The sequence below is a fragment of the Mesocricetus auratus genome, unplaced genomic scaffold, assembly GCF_017639785.1.
Source record: "Mesocricetus auratus isolate SY011 unplaced genomic scaffold, BCM_Maur_2.0 Super-Scaffold_100027, whole genome shotgun sequence".
Classification (NCBI taxonomy): Eukaryota; Metazoa; Chordata; class Mammalia; order Rodentia; family Cricetidae; genus Mesocricetus; species Mesocricetus auratus.
This window is the reverse complement of record NW_024429208.1, coordinates 9875442-9894835: the sequence shown is the minus strand read 5'-3', so window position 1 is coordinate 9894835 and position 19394 is coordinate 9875442. Positions and strand designations below refer to the sequence as shown.

General features: G+C 50.9%; 1 protein-coding gene across 1 annotated transcript; it reads left to right on the top strand.

Annotated features, from left to right (window-relative positions):
• The first annotated feature begins 674 nt into the window (after nt 1–674).
• On the top strand, nt 675–13449 carry Ftcd (formimidoyltransferase cyclodeaminase). The gene is made up of 14 exons (XM_005070730.4): nt 675–776; nt 1513–1696; nt 2600–2728; nt 4203–4291; nt 4410–4589; nt 5877–6014; nt 6104–6235; nt 7903–7964; nt 8190–8319; nt 8557–8718; nt 10959–11002; nt 11212–11350; nt 12004–12099; nt 13094–13449. The coding sequence occupies exons 1-14, from the start codon at nt 723–725 to the stop codon at nt 13178–13180; spliced, it is 1626 nt and encodes a 541-aa protein (XP_005070787.1). The 5' UTR covers nt 675–722; the 3' UTR covers nt 13181–13449.
• The last annotated feature ends 5945 nt before the right edge of the window (nt 13450–19394 follow it).

Here is a 19394-nt window from a genome sequence, read left to right as displayed (position 1 = left end):
AGTCTCCTGGGAACAGAGAACCTCAGTTGAGCGACTGATTGCCAGATCAGACTGGTCTATGGTCACCCCGACCCCTACATGCTCACATTTATCCTTACATACACTCACACCCATATCCCCTCAGTTCACCCATGTGGACACTTACCCCATGGATTGCACACTTAAACACACGTATAAGTTCCCATGGTTACACAGATTCTTGCTCCTACTGACACACTCTCTGACCTCTCTGAGCTCAGTTGACTTCTGTGGAGGACCAGGCTTTATTCTAGGCCTCACCCCACCTCCCTTTCTACATCCCTGAGAGCCAGAACTGCTATGAAAAGATACCAACCCAGAAGTCCCATGGGCCCTCCTCCCAAAAGGCCACATTCTGAGGTCAAAGCTGCGTCATCTGGATGGTCAGCAGGCAGCCCTGGATCAAGCTGGGCCTTGAACCCAAGTTGGCCTAATGCCTTAGCTTGAACTTAGCCCCTCTAGGCCTCCAAGAATCCTCACCATGTGCCCCTCTGGCCCACGGTCATGTGATTTTTGGAGAGCTCCTCCTGGAGAGCATGTACTTAACTAGGGAGTACCCTCCACTCCCCAGCTCCCTTCACACTGTCCCTGGTTAATAAGAAACCAGTGTGGGGAGGTATAAAGGCCCCAGGGCCACCAGAAAGCTGCCACTCCACATCCCTCTACTGCCTCTTGAGAGGAGTGACAGGATTCAGGTGCCGACCATGTCCCAGTTGGTGGAATGTGTCCCCAACTTCTCAGAGGGGAACAACCAGGAGGTGAGGCTTCTTCGGGGCTGGCAGAGTATGTGGGTGCTCTGCTCACAAGGAAGGGAGTGAGTTTGGTGTGGGAGGAGGTTGCCTTCCCAGAACGGGCAGAGCCACAGCCCATTGGCTCCCTCGAAGGAGCCATCTCTGCTAGCTCTGGAACATTCCATGGATGTGGGGGGACTCTGGAGAATGGCAGTGGGCCTGGGGATTTTGGAATGCTCCTGGTGGGGTCATGAATCCCTTGACCTCAGTGTTCCTATCTGACAATGGAGCACCTTAAATGCAGAGAGCTATCTGAGGTCACAGGAAAGGTCATTCCCACATTTATTAACTCTTTCCTCACCCATGAAGCCTTGTGATGCAAGCACTGTTATCAGCCCCCTTACATGATAGGGAAACTGAGTCAAGAGGGGTCCTCAGGATAGGGTTCTGTGTTCATCAGGCTTCTTTTCCATATTAGCTAATAGTCCCTACCCTGCTGTGTCCAGTGGAAGGCTGTCGCTCTGTCCACCCCCTCTGAGTGTCTAGATATTGGCAGCAGGCCCATTATTTACTTTTTTTCTGGACCAACCTGAGCCTGGGGGGTGGAAATGGTCACTGACATGGGGGCCTTGTGGGTACTTGGGCTGAGATTTAGCTTTTGGGAGACTCCCCCACAAATAACCTTCCTGAGGTCACACTTGGGTGTGGGGCTACAACCCTTCCAAGTAGGGACCGGGGCATGGTTTTGGGCCTCTGTCTCCAGGTGATCGATGCCATCTCTCGAGCCATCTCCCAGACCCCAGGCTGTGTGCTACTGGACGTTGATGCTGGACCCTCCACCAACCGCACTGTCTACACTTTCGTGGGGCAGCCAGAGTGCGTGGTCGAGGGAGCCCTCAGTGCCGCCCGCACAGCCTGGCAGCTCATCGACATGAGCAAGCACACGGGTGAGGAGGTCCAGGACTCGAACGGGGCCAGGCTTCCCACGACTCAGGCTCCAGGCTGAACTTGTGCCACGGGAGAGGGGCAGGCCCTGGGCGTGGGGTGTAAGTTCAGCAGGGCTGTGGGCAGGCTTCTCCTTGGAGGCTCCCCCCAGGACTAGGGTCAGGGCCACATGGTGTGCCCTAGTGTGGCCTTGGTGCCTATTCCCAGGAATGGATTGGGGGGAAGGCGGGGGAATGGCTGAAGGATATAGGCTATGGAGTGGGCACCTCTCATTTGGAGTTCAGTGACTCAGTGATAGTCTACAAGGGCTCTCGCTCATCCCAAGGTCTTGACTAGACTGAGGCCTGGGGGGGGGGGGGGACAGAAGAGGGCGATGCACTAGGAAGCAAACTTGTCAACTACCTCAAAACCAAACACGATGGCAGGGGTGGGTAGGGTCAAAGGTTGGTGGACACACAGAGCTGGGCAAAAGGCCAAGGCCTCTGTCCGTTCTCTGGGAGAGGTTCTCCAGAGGTCACGGTAGGGATTAGATAGCAGGCTTGTCAAGGTTAGGAGGGGCTAGGCACAGTATCTGGATGTGGTGTGGATTCTCTGCTGCCAGGAGAGGCAGGGCTGGCCCGTGACCAGATACTTCCAGCCTGGCAAGGTCTCACCAAAGGCCTTGGCCTTGTAGGGGGATGGGTGGGGAAAATTATAAAGAGCCAGCTCATGCAAGCCCTACCCCTTCTGCAGGGCTTTAAGATCCTTCTCTTGCCAGCCATAGCAACAAGGATAGTCCCCATGTTCTGTGGCATCCCTAATAGTCCAGCCTAGGAGGAATTGCTGCTGCCAACAACTTGAGGCTGCCAACTTTCTACAGTCAGTGTGGAGAGCGGTAAGGGTGACGGCCCGACCCTTTTCTGCAGGAGAGCACCCTCGCATGGGTGCTCTGGATGTTTGTCCCTTCATCCCGGTGAGGGGTGTCAGCATGGACGAGTGTGTGCTCTGTGCTAAGGCCTTTGGCCAGCGGCTGGCAGAGGAGCTCAATGTACCAGGTGAGTGTCCTGGGGGGATCGCTTTTGGGGCATCTCTGGATTCCAGTCTCTGACACATGCTCTGGGTCTCTGTCCTTGACACCTTTCCAAGACACAGATTATGCCTAGCATGGGGGCACACACCTTTAATTCCAATGCTCAGGAGGCAGAGTCAGGCAGATCTCTTTGAGTTCAAGGCTGGCTTGCTCTACAGAGAGAGAGTTTCAGGATATACTGGGCTACATACACCCTATCCAAATAAATAAATAAATAAATAAATAAATAAATAAATAAATAAATAAGTAAATAATAAACCAAATCAAACAAAAAATGCAAATCTCTACCAAGAAAAAAGAAAGGAAGAAGGAAGGAAGAGAAGAAAAAGAGGAAGAAATAGTATTGCGAGCAATCCACCAGCCTCATCTTCTTAGATAATAAAACAAAAGCAAGCAGAAGTGACAACCACAGCAGAGTGAGTGCTCCTGAATGTCCCATCCTGCCTGTTGGGCAGTGGACATTGTTTGACTACCTGGTAAATCAGTTTAGCTTGCTGAACCTGGAGACTAACAAGTCCATGCCTTGTATATAGAGAGAATTTGGGGCTAGGGAGATGGCTCACTGGTTGAAGCCCCTGCCACTCAAGCATGAGGACCAGAGTTCAGATTTTCAGGAACCTCCATAAATGCAGATGGGCACGGTGACCCTGCTGTAATTCCAGACGTGTAAGGTAGAGACAGAACAAGCTGGTTAGCAGGCGATAGTGCCAGGGAGTTCTGGGTGTGACTGAGAGACTCACCTCAATGAAAGAAGTTGAAGAACGGCCAAGGATGATTCTCGATACCAACCCTGGGCCTCCACACACAAAAACACACATTCAGTGAGCCCATACAAAGGCACAGACATGCATATACAAACGTATACCATGTACACATAAAAAATGGGGGAAAATACTTCATTTGGGGAAACTAACTAGGTCAAGAAAATGACAGGGGACAAACTAGGAATGGAATGCAGAAGATAGTGTTGGCGGAGACACCAGGATAGACAGTCCATATGGCAGCACAGGGTGGAACCCAGCCAGGCTCTGTTGTCTCCATAAACACAAGCTACCATCTGAGGCTGAGGCCCAAGTGTACAGCAAGTTCTGATTTTTTTCCTCCTATGAGAACAGGTTCACCGTATATTAAAAAATACATTTAAAAAAAGAAACCTGAGAGTATTCCATCAGCTCTCCCCACATGTTCTACCCTAACTCCTAGAAGCATGTCTTCTTCGATGGCATGCTGTGGGTGGGTGGGCGGCATATACTATGCCATCTGCACCGCGATACCCACTCCAAGAGTGTGGAGAAGGTGGGGCTCCCCAGGGGAGAATAAGCCAAAGAAGATCTACCCCCAGCTCTAGTTGGAAGGAGCCACCCTGCCTGGGCCCCTGCGGGACCGGGGATACTGGATTCTGCCCAGCCATGCACCTGACCAGTTGGGCTGCTTTACAGTATACCTCTATGGTGAGGCAGCGCAGACACCCAGTCGCCAGACCCTGCCGGCTATCCGGGCTGGAGAGTATGAGGCCCTGCCTGAGAAGGTGATGTTCCAGTAGGTGGCTGGGTGTGACAGGGTGGCCTCCCTGTCATTTTTTTCCCCTGGGGAGAGTGGGTACGCCTGGGGCCCCTCCACCTCACCCCGTGTGAATGCTCCTGCAGCTCAAGCAGACAGAGTGGGTGCCTGACTTCGGCCCTAGCTCCTTTGTCCCCAGCTGGGGTGCCACTGCCACAGGTGCACGGAAATTCCTCATCGCATTTAACATCAACCTGCTCAGCACCAAGGAACAGGCTCATCGAATTGCTCTCAACCTGCGGGAGCAGGGCCGAGGGAAAGGCCAGGTGGGTAGCTTTGGACTGGCTGTCCCATCCTCCAGGGATCTTCCTTGGAGCCCCCCGGGGGAATTTTTTACCTTAGTGACACAGCCCTGTGGGGGTCTCAGGGTCAGAGTCCAGTGTTTGAAATTGAGGATTTCCTTTAAAAAATTGTATGTGTTTTATCCACATATGTACCAGAAGAAGGTGGTGGGTCCCTTGGGACTGAAGTGACATGCGATTATGAGCCATCATGTGGGTGCTGGGAATCGAACCCAGGTCCTCTGGAAAAGCAGCAAGCTGCTCTTAACCACTGAGCCATCTCTCCCGGCAATTTCAGTTGCCCTTGTTTTTTTTTTTTTGTTTGTTTGTTTTTGGTTTTATGAGACAAGGTTTCTCTGTATTGTTTTGGAGGCTGTCGGTCCAGCCTGGCCTCGAACTCACAGAGATCCGCCTGCCTCTGCCTCCCGAGTGCTGGGATTAAAGGTGTGCGCCACCACCGCCCGGCCAGTTGCCCTTGTTTTAAAAGACTTTTCCACAGAAGCAGACAGGGTCCGACTTCTGTGTAGACAGCTGCTTGCCAGTCCCAGATGTCCTCGCATCCTTCCAGATGCTCTAAATATGCCCTCCACCACACACACAATGCCTTGGTAAATCTTCAGATGTTCTGGAGAAACGTCTCTGCAAGGTTTGCATAGAAGTTGTCAGCTACCTTGAATTTCCATCACTTCTTCAGAGTCCATATCAGACACAGGTGACATAGACATGCATGGTGACAGGAGGTCACCTTCCCATCTGTCCCAACCTCACATCTTACTAAGTAGTGAGGCTCCAGGAGCCTAGCTTGCTGCAGAGTCAGCTGTCTATAAGCACAAAATGGAGCACAGTGACCCTGGAGTCCTTTGTGCCCCTTCCAAAGGGGAGGTCAGAGTTCCTGCCTCACTCAGGTCATCAAAGACAGGATCAGAGAGACTGATGTGACAAGCGGTGGGAGATGGATGACAAGGGGAGTTGGGACTTCCCCTGGCTTCCCGAATCAGTGTCCCCAGGTCTCTAGAACGTGGTATGGTCAGAGACTGGGCCTCAGTTTGCATGTGGTAGGTGAGGTTTTGCCTTGTGTCTCTAGCCAGACCAAGGAAGATAGAGCAAGGAGAGCCACAGAGCCAGCCCAGCCACTGGGGGCCACCTTGCCTGACTGGTCTGGCTAGGGAACACAAGCGCAATAGGCTCTCAGAGCCAGGCATTACGAAGGCTGGCCAGGGGCTACCCAGAGCTAGATTCTTAGCCCAGGCCGGGGAATGCGTCTCTTTGCAGCCAGGACGTCTGAAAAAGGTTCAGGGCATCGGTTGGTACCTGGACGAGAAGAACCTGGCTCAGGTGTCCACAAACCTCCTGGACTTTGAGGTCACAGCTCTGCATACAGTCTATGAGGAGGTCTGCAGAGAGGCTCAGGTAGGCAGGACAGGTGTCCACATCCTCACACTGGGAACCACCCCCCTCCCCTCCCCGCCCAGGACAATGACCTAGCCTCTGTCTCACAGGAGCTGAATCTCCCAGTCGTGGGCTCGCAGCTGGTGGGCCTGGTGCCTCTGAAGGCCTTATTGGATGCGGCAGCCTTCTACTGTGACAAGGAGAATCTGTTTGTTCTGGAGGAGGAGCACCGGATACAGCTGGTGGGCTGTGCTCACTTTGGGAGTGAGAGGTCAAGGGAGGCATGGAGGCTGTAGGCCTTCAGCTGCTCCAAAATCCTGTTCCTCCTTCAACTCCTTTGTTTTATTGGCACAGGAGCATGCAAGTGTGTGTGGATGTGTGTAAGACAGAAGGCGAGTGTGCATTTGTGTGTGTGTAAGACAGAAGGTGTATGTGCATTTGTGTGTGTGTAACACAGAAGGTGTGTGTGCATTTGTGTGTGTGTAAGACAGAAGGCAACTTCAGGTGTCACTTTTTTGTTTTGTTTTGTTTTTGAGATAGGCTTTCTCTGTGTAACAGCCCTGGCTGTCCTGAAACTCACTCTGTAGACCAGGCTGGTCTCAAACTCACAGAGATCCACCTGCCTCTGCCTCCCGAGTGCTGGGATTAGAGGCGTGCGCCACCACCACCCAGCTCAGGTGTGACATGTGTAAGGTGCTTTCCACCTTTTTTGCTTTTTGGAAACAGGGTTTGTCACTGACTTGGAATGCACCAAGTAGGCTATGTCTCTTGTTTCCACTTTCCCAGCATTGGGATTGCAAGTAATGTGCTTGCCACCATGCCAGGATTATTAATTAATTAGTTAATTAATTTATTTATGATATGGTTCCTGGGGATCTAACTCAAGGTTTTGTGCTTACACGGCAAGCACTTTACTGACCAAGCTCCGTCGCCAGCCCTTGACTTGCAGTTGGAAGATTTTCCGTTTTCATTGTCATTTAGATCATTATGAAGGTTTCCTTTGTGACTTGTACCTTACATTCTCTGCCTTCTTAACTCCTGGGCTGGCTGCCCCTGTGATGAGCCGTGTCTGCTGCCATCCCCCTCCTTTGGGTTCCTTATACCCTGTAGCCCTCAGTTATGCATTTGGGTACATATGTCCCAGGGTATACCTCCTCTGGTGACATCTACACATGCCTCTCTTCCAAAGCAGGTTCTGCTTGTCTATGGCCCCTTTGCTCAACTCACTGGGCCCAGGATCTGCTCTGCAGGTGGCTGCATCTCCAGAATGTTGTTTTCTTTCCTTTCATGAACAGTATTGCTGATTCTGTGACCTAACTCTTAGGCGGCATCCTTTATCCATCTCCAGAACCTCCTTGGGAGGGCACCCGGCTTGTGTCCTTCAAGTGTGTGTGTGTGTGTGTGTGTGTGTGTGTGTGTGTGTGTGTGTGTCCCTTTCTGCTTTTAGAAAGTGAAAGTGTTGTCACCATTGCATAGCTTCCTAACCGGTCAAATGTTTTTTTTTGTTGTTGTTGAGATGAATTCTATTTTTTTTTCAAGAGAATTCTAATCTTAAACAGGAATGTTTTCACTGTATCATGAATTTGGGTGACATTCACTTTTCCTCACATTTATGTGCAGGTGAATCAAGGTTGCCCCTGTTTGTAAGAATCTACTAGATTCTGAATTACAATCCTATACCAAGAGGAGGCTTCATTGGCCCCTCCCATTGGCCATCGAGGCTCCGTTGTGAGGGAAGGGTGGGCAGCTCTTCCTTGTCATGCCCCCCCCCCCCAGAGTGTGAAGTGTTTTTGTGTGGATCTCAACCCGTCAGGAAGCGAACTGGTAGGGTTTCCGGGAAGGGAGTGTGGGCAAAACTTGTCAAGGTGAACCTAGGTTGAGCAGTGGGCTAAGGTGCACCACTCTGCAGGTGGTGAGCCGGCTGGGCCTGGATTCCCTGGCACCCTTCGACCCAAAGGAGAGGATCATCGAGTGAGGCCTCACATCCCTGGCCCCACTCCTCCACTCTGCCCGCTTCCTGTTCCTTCTTTCCTTGCTTTACCCCCTGCCCCTACTTCCTCTTCACATCTCTAGTCCCCAAAGCTTAAGCCTGGTGCCTGATCCTTCAGCTTCTCGGCACGCTTCCGTCCCGCCCCCTCCTGGCTGCCTGCTTCCCTTCCTCCAGGCTCTCCTTCTTTAAGCCGCTCTCACTGGTAGGTACCTGGTTCCGGCTAGTGGATGTGAGCAGAGCCTGATGAACAAGTCACTGCTCAGTTTTGTTCGGGAGGTGGGTGCCCGCTCTGCTGCCCCAGGTGGCGGCTCTGTAGCAGCGGCTGTCGCAGCCATGGTGAGCACCTGGGGTGACCCACTGAGGGCAGAGCCATAGATGGCAGGACCCAGGCCGGGGGCGGGGTTCACGGTGGGGGATTCTGGAATGTGGGACTCAGGGGAGAGGGACTCGGTAGTGGGGGCCCCTGCAGGATGAGATTCCACAATTCATCTTCCTGCACTTGGGGCTCCCCGCTGGGCTCTGGCCTGGGGTGGCCAGGACCCCGGGTGGCCCCCACAGCTTGCCCCTTACCAGGGTGCAGCCCTGGCCTCCATGGTGGGCCAGATGACCTACGGGCGGCGCCAGTTTGACCACCTGGACTCCACCATGCGGCGCCTGATCCCACCCTTCCACGCGGCCTCCGCCCAGCTCATCCCATTGGTGGATGCTGATGCCCAGGCTTTTGCCGCCTATTTGGTAAGCACGTGGAATTGCCAGGCCTAGGCTTGTTAGCCATAGTAGCCTGCAAATGTGGAGCCAGGGGCAGGGCACTGGGAAGGGGGCATGCTCTGCCACTGTTCTAGGAGCCCCTTCTTTCAGCAACCTTGAGGGTCCAGGCCCGAAGAGCATGGGCCTTGCCACAGGGAAGGGAGCTTAAGAGGACAGAATGGGGGGCCCTGGAGGGAATCCTGGGGGAATAGTGGCTGGCAACCTTGAAGATAAGATCAGACGCTTCTCACAGACTGGCCAGCCAGGATCTTGGCTTCCAGGCCAGAGACGTGTGAAAGCTGAACCCCGGATTCTAGAGACCTTGAAGGAAGGAAGCCTATTTCCTGTAGGTCATCTGGTGCCCTGTGGAGGTCAGCACTGAACCCTCAGTAGGGGCAAACTACAGGGGCTACTCCCTGTCCTGACCACTCCCACAGGCCAGAGCTCTGAGGAGGTCATAGAAACCTCAACAGAACAAACATGGAGATTAGGGACTTAGACTTGAAAGAATCCCTCAGCCATAGGATAACAGGAGCCACAAGGAGAGTTTGGAGGGGGAAAACAATCTTGAGAAGTAATTACAGGTTGGGGGCAGACGGCAAGGATGCAGGGCCAGACTCTGAAAAGATGAAAGAAATGATTAGAAGTGAGAGATACCCATACAGAGAGGCGAAGAGAGATATACACAGAGACAGAGATACGTGCATGAAAGAAACACAGGGACAGACACACAGAGACAGAGAGATACGGAGACACAGAGAGGTGGGGGTAGAGACAGAAAGATGAGACCAGAGGGACAGAGACGCAGAGTGACTGAGGCATGTGAATGCACGGACGGGCAGAGAAAGACACAGAGACAGGGACACAGACAGACAGACAGACAGACAGTCACAGCACGGGCAGATATACAAAGACAAAGAGAGACAGAGGCATTTAAAGGGAAATGTTAGTTTAGATATCAATATTAGGAATTCAGAGACAACCCTAACATTGGAGATTAGAAGTAAGAAATAAGATGAATCCTCAAAAAAGAAAAAGACTATAAGAGCAAGTCAGATAAATGAAAATTAATTGAAGGCAGCAAAGAAAGCAGACAACAAACATCAAAAGAATATGAGAAGACACAAAATAATAATAATGAATGGAGTTTGGCCATGGTGGGTTGGTTAATGTCCCTTATGCTCAGACGAGGAAGGAGCCACTAAGTACTTAGGAAATTTATAGAAGCAAAATGCTAGATATGTACTTTTCTCATCGAAACAATAAAACATAACAATGACAAAACAATAAAACATAAAAACAATAAAAAGTGAAACCATGATAAAAACTTACACTAAATTAGGAAACAGAACTGATTACATGGGACGCAGCAGGGAAGTCCCAAGAAGCTAAACTGAGTGCCACATTCCCTGTGCCTGATGACAGGCACCTGTTATGACATAGGGACAAGCTAGCTGGGGACACCATGTCTGCTTGGTTAGCCTCCGCGGTTACTCCTGGCTGGTAGAGGAGCCACTGCTAATGACTTTCTGGTAGAGATCGGGGTGAATACACCCAACAACAGTGGGTGCACCCCAGCTAGCTTCCCTCTGCCCTGCCCCACTCTGCAAGATTGAAGGGGGCTGTGGGAGGCGGGGACATACAGCAATTAAAACACATAGAGTCCCTTCCTGTGAAACCTTACATGTAGCCATTCAGGAAAAAGGCCAGGTCTACAGATGGCCAGGGACAAGGGAAGTGGCAGCATGGCAGGGAAGGCCTTAGAGCTTCCGCCATCACTGTCCCTCTTGTGTGTTTAGACCGGACATGGTAAAGTTGCTTGCATTATTTGAAACTTGAGTTGGCATCATGAGAATCTGGTACTGTGGGGAGGATAATGGTAAGAGTTTAGGGGCCTTTGAAGATTCTTGGTATCTTTTTCTAGAAGCAAGGTTCCCAGAGAATGCCACTCACCTGTCTTCTCCTGGTGGCCATGGGGGACATATGACACCCAGCCCCAGGTGCCAATGTCTGTAGACCACAGGCACCAACAGAAACATCATCCCCAAAGAAGGTGTCCTTGCCTGTAGCATATGATGCATTTCAGTAGGAAATGCCCAGGCTAGAGGCCCTGGATAAGTGCTGCCCACGCTGCCATGTCCCAGGACATGGTCCTCCTCGCTGCCGTTCCAGCATGACCAAGGGACACAGCCACTCACCATGTGTGCTTTGGTCATTTTTCCCCATAGGAGGCAATAAAGCTGCCCAAGAACACGCCGGAAGAGAGGGACAGGTGAGTATGGGATTGGCCAGGTGGCCCTGCTGGACCCTCTGGACCGTGGGCCTCAGTGTCTGGGGAGTTAGCACAGGTGCACCATGGGAAGCAAGTGATGATCTTTTTGTCACTCCTGTCCGTGTGCCCAGCCTTTGGGAAGGGACCGTGCTGGCTGGGGTCAGAATACACTCTGCCCCCCAACTCACATATCGCCACCTGGGTTCTAGGCGTGCATGTGCTCTGCGGGAGGGCCTGAAGCAGGCAGTTTCTGTGCCCCTGAAACTGGCAGAGACTGTGTCCCAGCTGTGGCCAGTGCTGAAGGAGCTGGCCTTATGTGGGAACCTGGCCTGCCTGTCTGACATGCAGGTATGGGGGTGCCAAGGAGTCACAACAGCTCAGGGTGACATCCACATTCTTGTTCAGTGTTGTCCCTCAGTTAACAGCAATTTGGGTGTCTTCAGAGCCTCCAGTTAAAGATACACCACCCTACATACCGGGAAAGACCTGAGAGCCTGTGGGAGTAGACATCACTCATCTATGTCCTGTGTGTGGGGTGGGACAAAACAGAGTTATGGTCTTTTACCCCTCTAACTAATCTAGGAACCCTAAAGTGTGTAGTGCATTTCAGTGTGTGGTCCAGAGGCCCCAGAGAAGTGATCCTCTCTACTGGGAGTGGCTCTATTTGCAGGCAAAAAGTTGCTGAGGGAATGTTCAGAGGGGTTGATGGCCTGTAGAGCGTACCTTCTGCCTTCACAGCCTCTCGGAATCACATCTTCAAGTTAGTAGTGGATTCCTTTTCCAAGGGCAGGTCTCAGACCAAAATGACCATGCTAGCCTGACCTCTGTGGGTAAGCTCAGGCTTAATGATATGAGGAAGGCAGGTCTCTGCATGGAGCCCTTGCCTGTCAACCCATAGGATAGGTCATCTTGCTCAGTCTTGACATGAGGGTTGAGATTTCTCAAGAAGCACGGAGGCATTGTGGGTCCAGAAGTAACCCCTTTCACTGGTGTCTCTTCAGGTGGCGGTCAAAGCCTTGGAGACGGGTGTGTTTGGCGCATACTTCAATGTGCTCATCAACCTGAAGGATATGACTGACGATGAATTTAAACAGAAGGTGCGCAGGGGGAAGACTTGATGTCAGGCCCCACCCACGGGTCTGCCATGTCTCCTGTGGGCAGGGATGATTCACGCCGGTCCCTGAAGGGATAGGCCCTTGCTATCTCCCCAGGAGCATGGTGACCAGGCGTCTGCAGGCATCTTTAACATTCTCCTTCCCATGGGTCCAGACCTGGCTAGAAGATGAAAAGTTGCTAAATAGTACCCCAGTGCCCACACCACCCTCCCTGCTCTCACAGCAGAACTGAAGGCTTGGCCACTCCAGGCTGTGAACCCCCAAACACCAACACCCCAGGGAGTAGTAAAACAATTGCTTCAAGAAAGGAACTGAACCGCAGCATTCATAACAGCCACATGGCAAATTTATTGTATTATTGAGGTAAAATCCACAGAACATACAAATTGCTATATTAAGGTATAGAATTCAGTAGGGTTTTTGCACACTCACCGTATTGTATAGCCATGATTCTATCAAGTTCCAGAACGTTTTTATTGCTTTGAAGGAACCCTCTGTCAATTAGCAGACACACTGTTCCCTGCTCTAGCTCTGGCAGCCGTTATTAAGCATCTGTCACTTAGATATTTGTGACAGTTTTGAAAGGGTTTTTTAAGGGGCTCAGTCCTTACATAGAATGTTAGCAATTGGGCATCTTTGGTGTCCAGCCCCTCCCTGATCAGCTTCAGACAGTATGAACCATGTGAACCCTGACCCTCTGGGTCTTAATGGACACAGCTCTACCTTCAGCAGTCTGGGGAGAAGTAGGAAAAATGGGATGGGAATCTGTGGAGGGTTAGTAGGTATGGCTGTCCCCAAAGCTCCTCCCCACGCTGAGAAACCCAGGAGTGTCTGTCCAAGATGGCCCTAGTCACTGTGGGGTGGGTATGCCATGGGGAGGTGGCAGTAGGAGCCTGGGATTTTTTTTTCTGTCAGGAGAGGCAGGCCACAGCAAGCATGGAGATGGTAGGGTGACATATCCCTCTATGTCTGTCAGACGCACCATCGAATCTCCAGCCTTCTGCAGGAAGCCAAGACTCAGGCTGCACTGGTGCTGGCTAGCCTAGAAGCCCGGAAGGAGTGAAGAGACCCCCCCCACAACATCATGGACGGTCCAACTTCCAGTGTTTTTTTAGCTATCTTAAGTGACCCAAGCCTTGCTTGGAGGGAAGACTCAGGCATGACATCAGCAGTTTCAGGTTGGGGCTCTACACACAGCTGTGTGTGCAGGATCAGAAGATGCAATGGAGGTGGTTTGGGGTGGGGAGTGGGCCTGACTGAGGGTGGTCTCCTGCAGGCATTCAGCCTGACACCCTCTGTTACCTGTGGCTTCTAGTAAATTTTGAACACAAACCTGCCTGCTGTGCTTGGGTTTGGGGGGCAAGGCCAAGGACTGAGACTGGGATTGGAAGCAGGGCCAGGGGACCCTTAGTTTATGAGTAATGAAGTGAAGGTCCCAGCCTCAGGCTTCCCAGAGCTCTAGGATGCTCTGAGCACTGGATTCATTGCTGTTGGCTTAGTTAGGATTGCCATTGCTGTGCAAAACACCACGACCAAAAAGCAAGCTGGGGAGGAAAGGGTTTATTTGGTTCACACTTCCACATCACTGTTCATCACGGAAGGAAGCCAGGACAGGAACCTGGAGGCAGGAGCTGATGCAGAGGCCATGGAGGAGTGCTGCTTACTGGCTTGCTCAGTCTGCTTTCTTATAGAACCCAGGACCACCAGTCCAGGGATGGCATCACCCACAATGGGCTGGGCCATCACCCATCAATCACTAATTAGGAAAATGTCCTACAGCCGGATCCTATGGAAGCGTTTTCTCAATGAGGCGCCCTCCTTTCAGAAGACTCTAGTTTGTGTCATTGACATAATAGGAACAGAGACTGTGGTGCTCCAAGCCCTCACACTGGGGAATGTGTGGCTCCTGAGGACTGTAGGGGCATTCTCTCCCTCACTAGACAGTCTACTCCTAGCTTCCATGCCACCTTCACAGGGGCTCCTCCCACCCTCCACCCCCAGATGGTCTGTTGGTCATTTCTCAGCTCTCTATTACTAATATAAAAATAATCCAAATGACTTTTAGATGCCACTCCATGAACAATCTCCCAAGTATGGTTGTACTTATTAACACAGTATATAAAAAGAAAAGAGATTGTGGTACAGTCTTTAAGTGAGGCAGAAAATCCAAATGCCTTTTAGGACATATTTGCTATCTGAAAATTTAAGTCAAGTTTCTAGGAAGAGACATCAACCCCGGGGGATGACAGCAACATGAACATTTCATATGTGTTGCAGGCAAAGGGGTGGAATCCTTCAGTGCAGGATGTTCCTACAAATTAGGCTGAACTTGACAAGGTGCTTGTGAGGGTTAGCCCAGTTCTGGTGAGGGGCCCTGGCCAACTTGTGTATAACAAATGCCCGTGCTTCTGCCATAGGTAGAAAAGGATGACTTTGGGGCTTTGCCCCTTGCTATTCCTGAAGAGCATTTGCTTAAACTGATTGTTTGTCCTTCGAAGCCGCAACCTGGGTCCCAGGTGTGTGTGTGCACACACGCATGCACACACGCACGCATATGCATGCATGTAAGTCTTGAGTTCCTGAAATCACACCTATGTAGCTGTGACGCCCATGCCAGAGCAAGTTTGAGGTATCGGGAAATGAAAGACAAGATGTCTTCTGCCTTTATTTCTAAGAGAATGCGTGTATGTATATGCTGTGTCTGCCTGTGTGTGTGCCGTAAGGAGTGAGCAGCCTTATAGACACAGCACAGTGGAGAAACCCCAGGTGTAAGAGCTCGTGTTTTCCTCGTACTAGATATTAATGACAGGTGGGCAAGGCTGGGGCTGTAAGCCAGGACTAGAGAACAGGATGCACCTGTGGCTATCAGCTGACAAACAACGCACAGAAATCCGTGGGAGCTGGGGCATCATCAGGCTGGAGGCTGCATAACCCTAGCTTTGGAAGAGCTAGGCTGAAAAGCTGATGCAGCACCAGTGCAGGGGCATCGCTCCTTTCTGAGGCTCATGGTTCCATGGAACTTCAGTGGTGAGTGTCACTGGCTCAGAACTCTGTTGCACAGTCAGAACGCAGACGCATGCCATGGCTGTGCTTGTGAGTTAGGCCGTTGGTGTGTTGCTCTATCCCATGGGATCTTTCATGGCTATCCAGGCTGCTAGTCTCAAGTGTGAATCCCACCCAGGGTTGGAGCTGTCTTGGCGAGGGGGCAGACAGGTGAGGATTCTTTATTCTTCCCCTGATATCCAAGGACATTGAGGACAGAGAAGATTAGTAACCAATCCCATCCAGTGCCCCAGCCCAGGTCCAGCTTCCTTTAGCCCTTCCTCGGGCAGAGAGGAGATTCTCTTAGGTCTCCTGGACTTAGGTCCTTAACCCTAGCCACATGCCAGCACTGTAGCCCAGAAATGGAGTGGCAACCCAGAGAGGCTGCAGGAGAGCAGAGTGGCTGGATTAAAACTCCCCCCTCCAGTATGTATATCACAGGGGTGCATAGGAGGAGTAGTCTAGTGTTACCGTTTTCATGAAGAGGTATCCTTAGTTTGTCTACAAGAGTCGCCTGGGGAGTCTTAGCTGAGGAATGCCGAGATCTGATTGGCCTGTGACCATATCTGTGGGGAATTGCCTTGACTGTTTATTGATGTAAGAAAACCCTGACCACTGTGGGTGGTGCCACCCTTATGCAGGTGGTCCTGGTTGTGTAAGAAAGCTGACTAGGCAGGAGCCAGAGGGAGTGAGCTAGTAAAGAGCATTCGTGTATGGTTGAGCTCCTGCTCCAACCTTCCTCAATGCTTTTTGTTGGTGTTTCATCATAGGAGAAAGAACTAGAAACTAGAACAATGGCTATGATGGGCCCAAAGCACGATGGAAAATGGACCGTTCCCACCATGGTGGAGAGAAGCCTTGTGTGGTATAGTCTAGTCTATTATGGCATAGGATTCTGGAAACATCTGAAAATGCTCCTGTGTGCATTTCGGGAGTGGGGGTTAGGGACTGGATACTACCTATTCCACTGATGGGTCTAAAGGCACATAAGCAAGGGACATCGGAAGGACCACAAACAGTGAGAAAATCATGGTTTGGTTATATTTGTGAGGTGTTTTCTTGGGGGGGATATCAGAGAGGAGATGTTGGTAAGGGGAAGGTGGTGGTGAGGAGACCCTGACCAGTGGAAAGTAGCGAGAGGAATCTGATAAAGGAAGGGAGTGAAGGAGACGGTACTGAGGGGAGGTGGTGGTTGGAGATTCATGACCGGAAGATGCAGAGGGGAAAGGGAGTGAGGTGATGGTGTTGAAGGAGGGTAATTGTAAGGGGAAGGCAGTGAAGGGAAATAGGAAGAAGGATGCTGAGATGTTGATGTGGGGAAATGTGAGGACGGTACAGCGGTACGGGGGAAGCAGATGGCTTTTGTCCAGAGGTAGTGGTATCACTGGACTTCGGCAGGAATGTTTCAGGTGCCATGGCGAGGAATATGGTGACAGGACAGTCATGAGAGGTCATTGGTAGGGGCACAATGGTGGGGACTTTTGGTTTGGAGCTGTTTGAAACGGATATTGTTGAGGATACGGGGGTTTGGGTGTTGGTAGGAGGATACTGATGTTTGGTAGGTCAAAGATGGGGTGTTGATGAGTGTGTGACTGTCATGGGAGTGGTAACAGGAGAAGATTGGTCAGGAGATGTAGGTGAGGGGATACTGCAGTGGGAATGTTGGGAAGGGTGTGTGTGGTGGCTTGAGAGAAAACGGAAGTGGGTACCAAAGGGAGTGGTACTATTAGGAGGTGTTGCTTTGTTAGAGTGGGTGTGGCCTTATTGGAGGAAGTGTGTCACGGTGGAGGTGGGTTTCAAGGTCGCATATTTGCTCCAGCTATGCTCAGTATCTTAGTGCACTTCCTGTTGCCTGCCAATCAAGAGGAAGGGTTCTCAGGTTCAGTGCCATGACTGCCTGCATGCCACCATGTTCCACCATGATGACAATGGACTAAACCTTATCTGTAAGTTTCCACCTCAATTAAATATTTTCCTTTATAAGAGTTGTTATGGTCATGGTGTCTCTTCACAGCAATAGAAAACCTAAGATAGAACCCTTCCCCATATCACTGATGTGTGAAAGCCCCTTCTGTGAGATGGGCTTTCATATCAGCCTGGGTCTGAAGCTGTAGGAACTGGTATCACAGGGAAGGGTGTCCATTTCCTCTGGGGGGTCCTAGTTATAGTCCTCTGGTCCACCTGCTGGAGAGTGGAGGGGGCCCTCCATGTTCTCCCCCATTCCTAGCTTGTGGACTTATTAACGAAATGTGTAATAGTCTTGGGTTAACTCTCTGATTGTGGGGACTTATTTGCAGGTGGGTTTATTGCTAGTACTTTGTGTGGTTCTTTGTAGGGAGACAGAGTTAGGGTTTGGGCTTTTCTGCTGCAGGCTGTGTGGCCAGATGGCAGAGGTGGAGTGTCAAAGAGTAGATCATGATGTGATGCCTGACAGTTACAGTAGGGATGCTTATCCTTAAGCACATGTTGACTTCCAAAGCCCCGTACTCTGGAGTATGGCTCGACATGGAAAGAAGGTCTTTGCAAATGTCACCCATTGCAAAGAGGTTTTACTGGAGTATGGAGGGCCTCAGCCCAATAAGATTAGTATCTCTTTTAAAATGGCAATCTGGAATAAAGCAGGCAGCCAGGAGACATTGGCAATTCCTCAGTGACTGTAGGCTGTGGAGCAGCTGCCTGAGAAGGACATTGCCAAGTTTCAGCAGTACCACAACTGAGATCCATTTCTTGCAAAGAATAAGTTATTAGGAAACACTAAAATGTATCCAAGAGCACTAGTAAGAGGCATGTGATTATAAACAACCTTTTTTTTTGTTTTGTTTTTTCGAGACAGGGTTTCCTTGTGTAGCTTTGGAGGCTGTCCTGGAACTAGCTCTTGTAGACCAGGTTGGTCTCGAACTCACAGAGATCCACCTGCCTCTGCCTCTCGAGTGCTGGGATTAAAGGCGTGCACCGCCCAGCTTTATAAACAACTTTTAAAGTAAGTGTTTTATGTGTACACAAAGCCTCAGTGTTCAGCAAATGAAAAATAAGGTGCCTGATGAAGATAAAGAAATGGGAAGGGTCCACCGAATGCACAAAAATCTGAAAAAGGGAGATAACACCGTCTGTCCCCCAGAGGGAGATGCTCACTGCTCATTCAGGAATGCAGCAGGGTATGGTGGCTTTTGACACTGATATCCAAACAAGTTAAAGACAGTACGTCCTTGTCCTTAGGTTGGAGCAGGCAGACTTATCAGAGGACATTATATGTGGCATGGCTGTGAGCAGGGCAAAGGCCTCAGAGTGAGTCAGAATGGGCAGGGTTGGAGAGAGGGAGAGCACCGCTTGATGCCAAGATTCCACCACAGCAACCCACGTCTGAAGTGGAATTAGTGACTGGTGATTGAAATAGCAGGGCTTAAATGGACAATACCAGAAATAGTGGTAAAATTAGCCCGGGACCTGCATAACTAATTAGAGATTGTTACTATTATGAGGGGAGAGCCAGCGGAAAACTCAGGGAGTCAACACCAGTTTACTTGATCCAACTTTTGGGAGAGAAATCCTAGGTCCCCGGAGCTGGAAGCATTCCCCTACATCTTTGTAAAATACTTCGAAGTAGAACTGTCTTTCCTATCACCTCAAGTTGTAAACTAAGAGGCACAGTAAAAATTTATCCAGTTTTGAAAAAAATGGAAAGGGGGGAGTTTGGGCTACGAACACAGGAAGAACATCTCACGAGGACTGCTGAGACAGTGCCTGCTGCCAAAGACAAGGGGAGTGCCAGCTTGGAGTCAGGCCTGAGGCCTAGGACAGATCCTCCACGGTGCAGGCAGAGGGCCCCAGCCCCACCCACCTCACACCTGCGCTTCTGGCCTCCATGTCTGTGAACCCATGAGTGTCCCCCTTCTAGTTCTTTTGTCTTTTTCCTGTGCTAGGTCCAAACCCAGGGCCCCATGAATGCCCGGCAAGCCTCCCGCCTACCCAAGCATACCATAACTGAAGACGGTAAACTCTAGGCCACTGGACAGACCCATGCTTAGTTATGTAGATGTGACATAGCACCCACCTGCCCTGGAGAACCCTGTGGAGCCTCCAGGAGTGTAAGTGTGGAAGGCCCCGGGGTATGAGCAAGCCCAAATCACCCAACTGAAGTAAGACTGACTTTTGATGGCCATTGTCTTGTCCACCCACAATCCACTGTTTATATGTCCTTCCATTATTATCTATTCAAGCCATTGGGGTAGTCCGAG

Bases quoted from the DNA above. Each gene is read 5' to 3' on its own strand.
- Ftcd (XM_005070730.4), top strand. From the start codon at position 723: ATGTCCCAGTTGGTGGAATGTGTCCCCAACTTCTCAGAGGGGAACAAC. The intron at 2,729-4,202 runs GTGAGTGTCCTG...GCTGCTTTACAG, and splicing joins AGAGGAGCTCAATGTACCAG to TATACCTCTATGGTGAGGCA. The intron at 11,003-11,211 runs GTGAGTATGGGA...CCTGGGTTCTAG, and splicing joins ACGCCGGAAGAGAGGGACAG to GCGTGCATGTGCTCTGCGGG.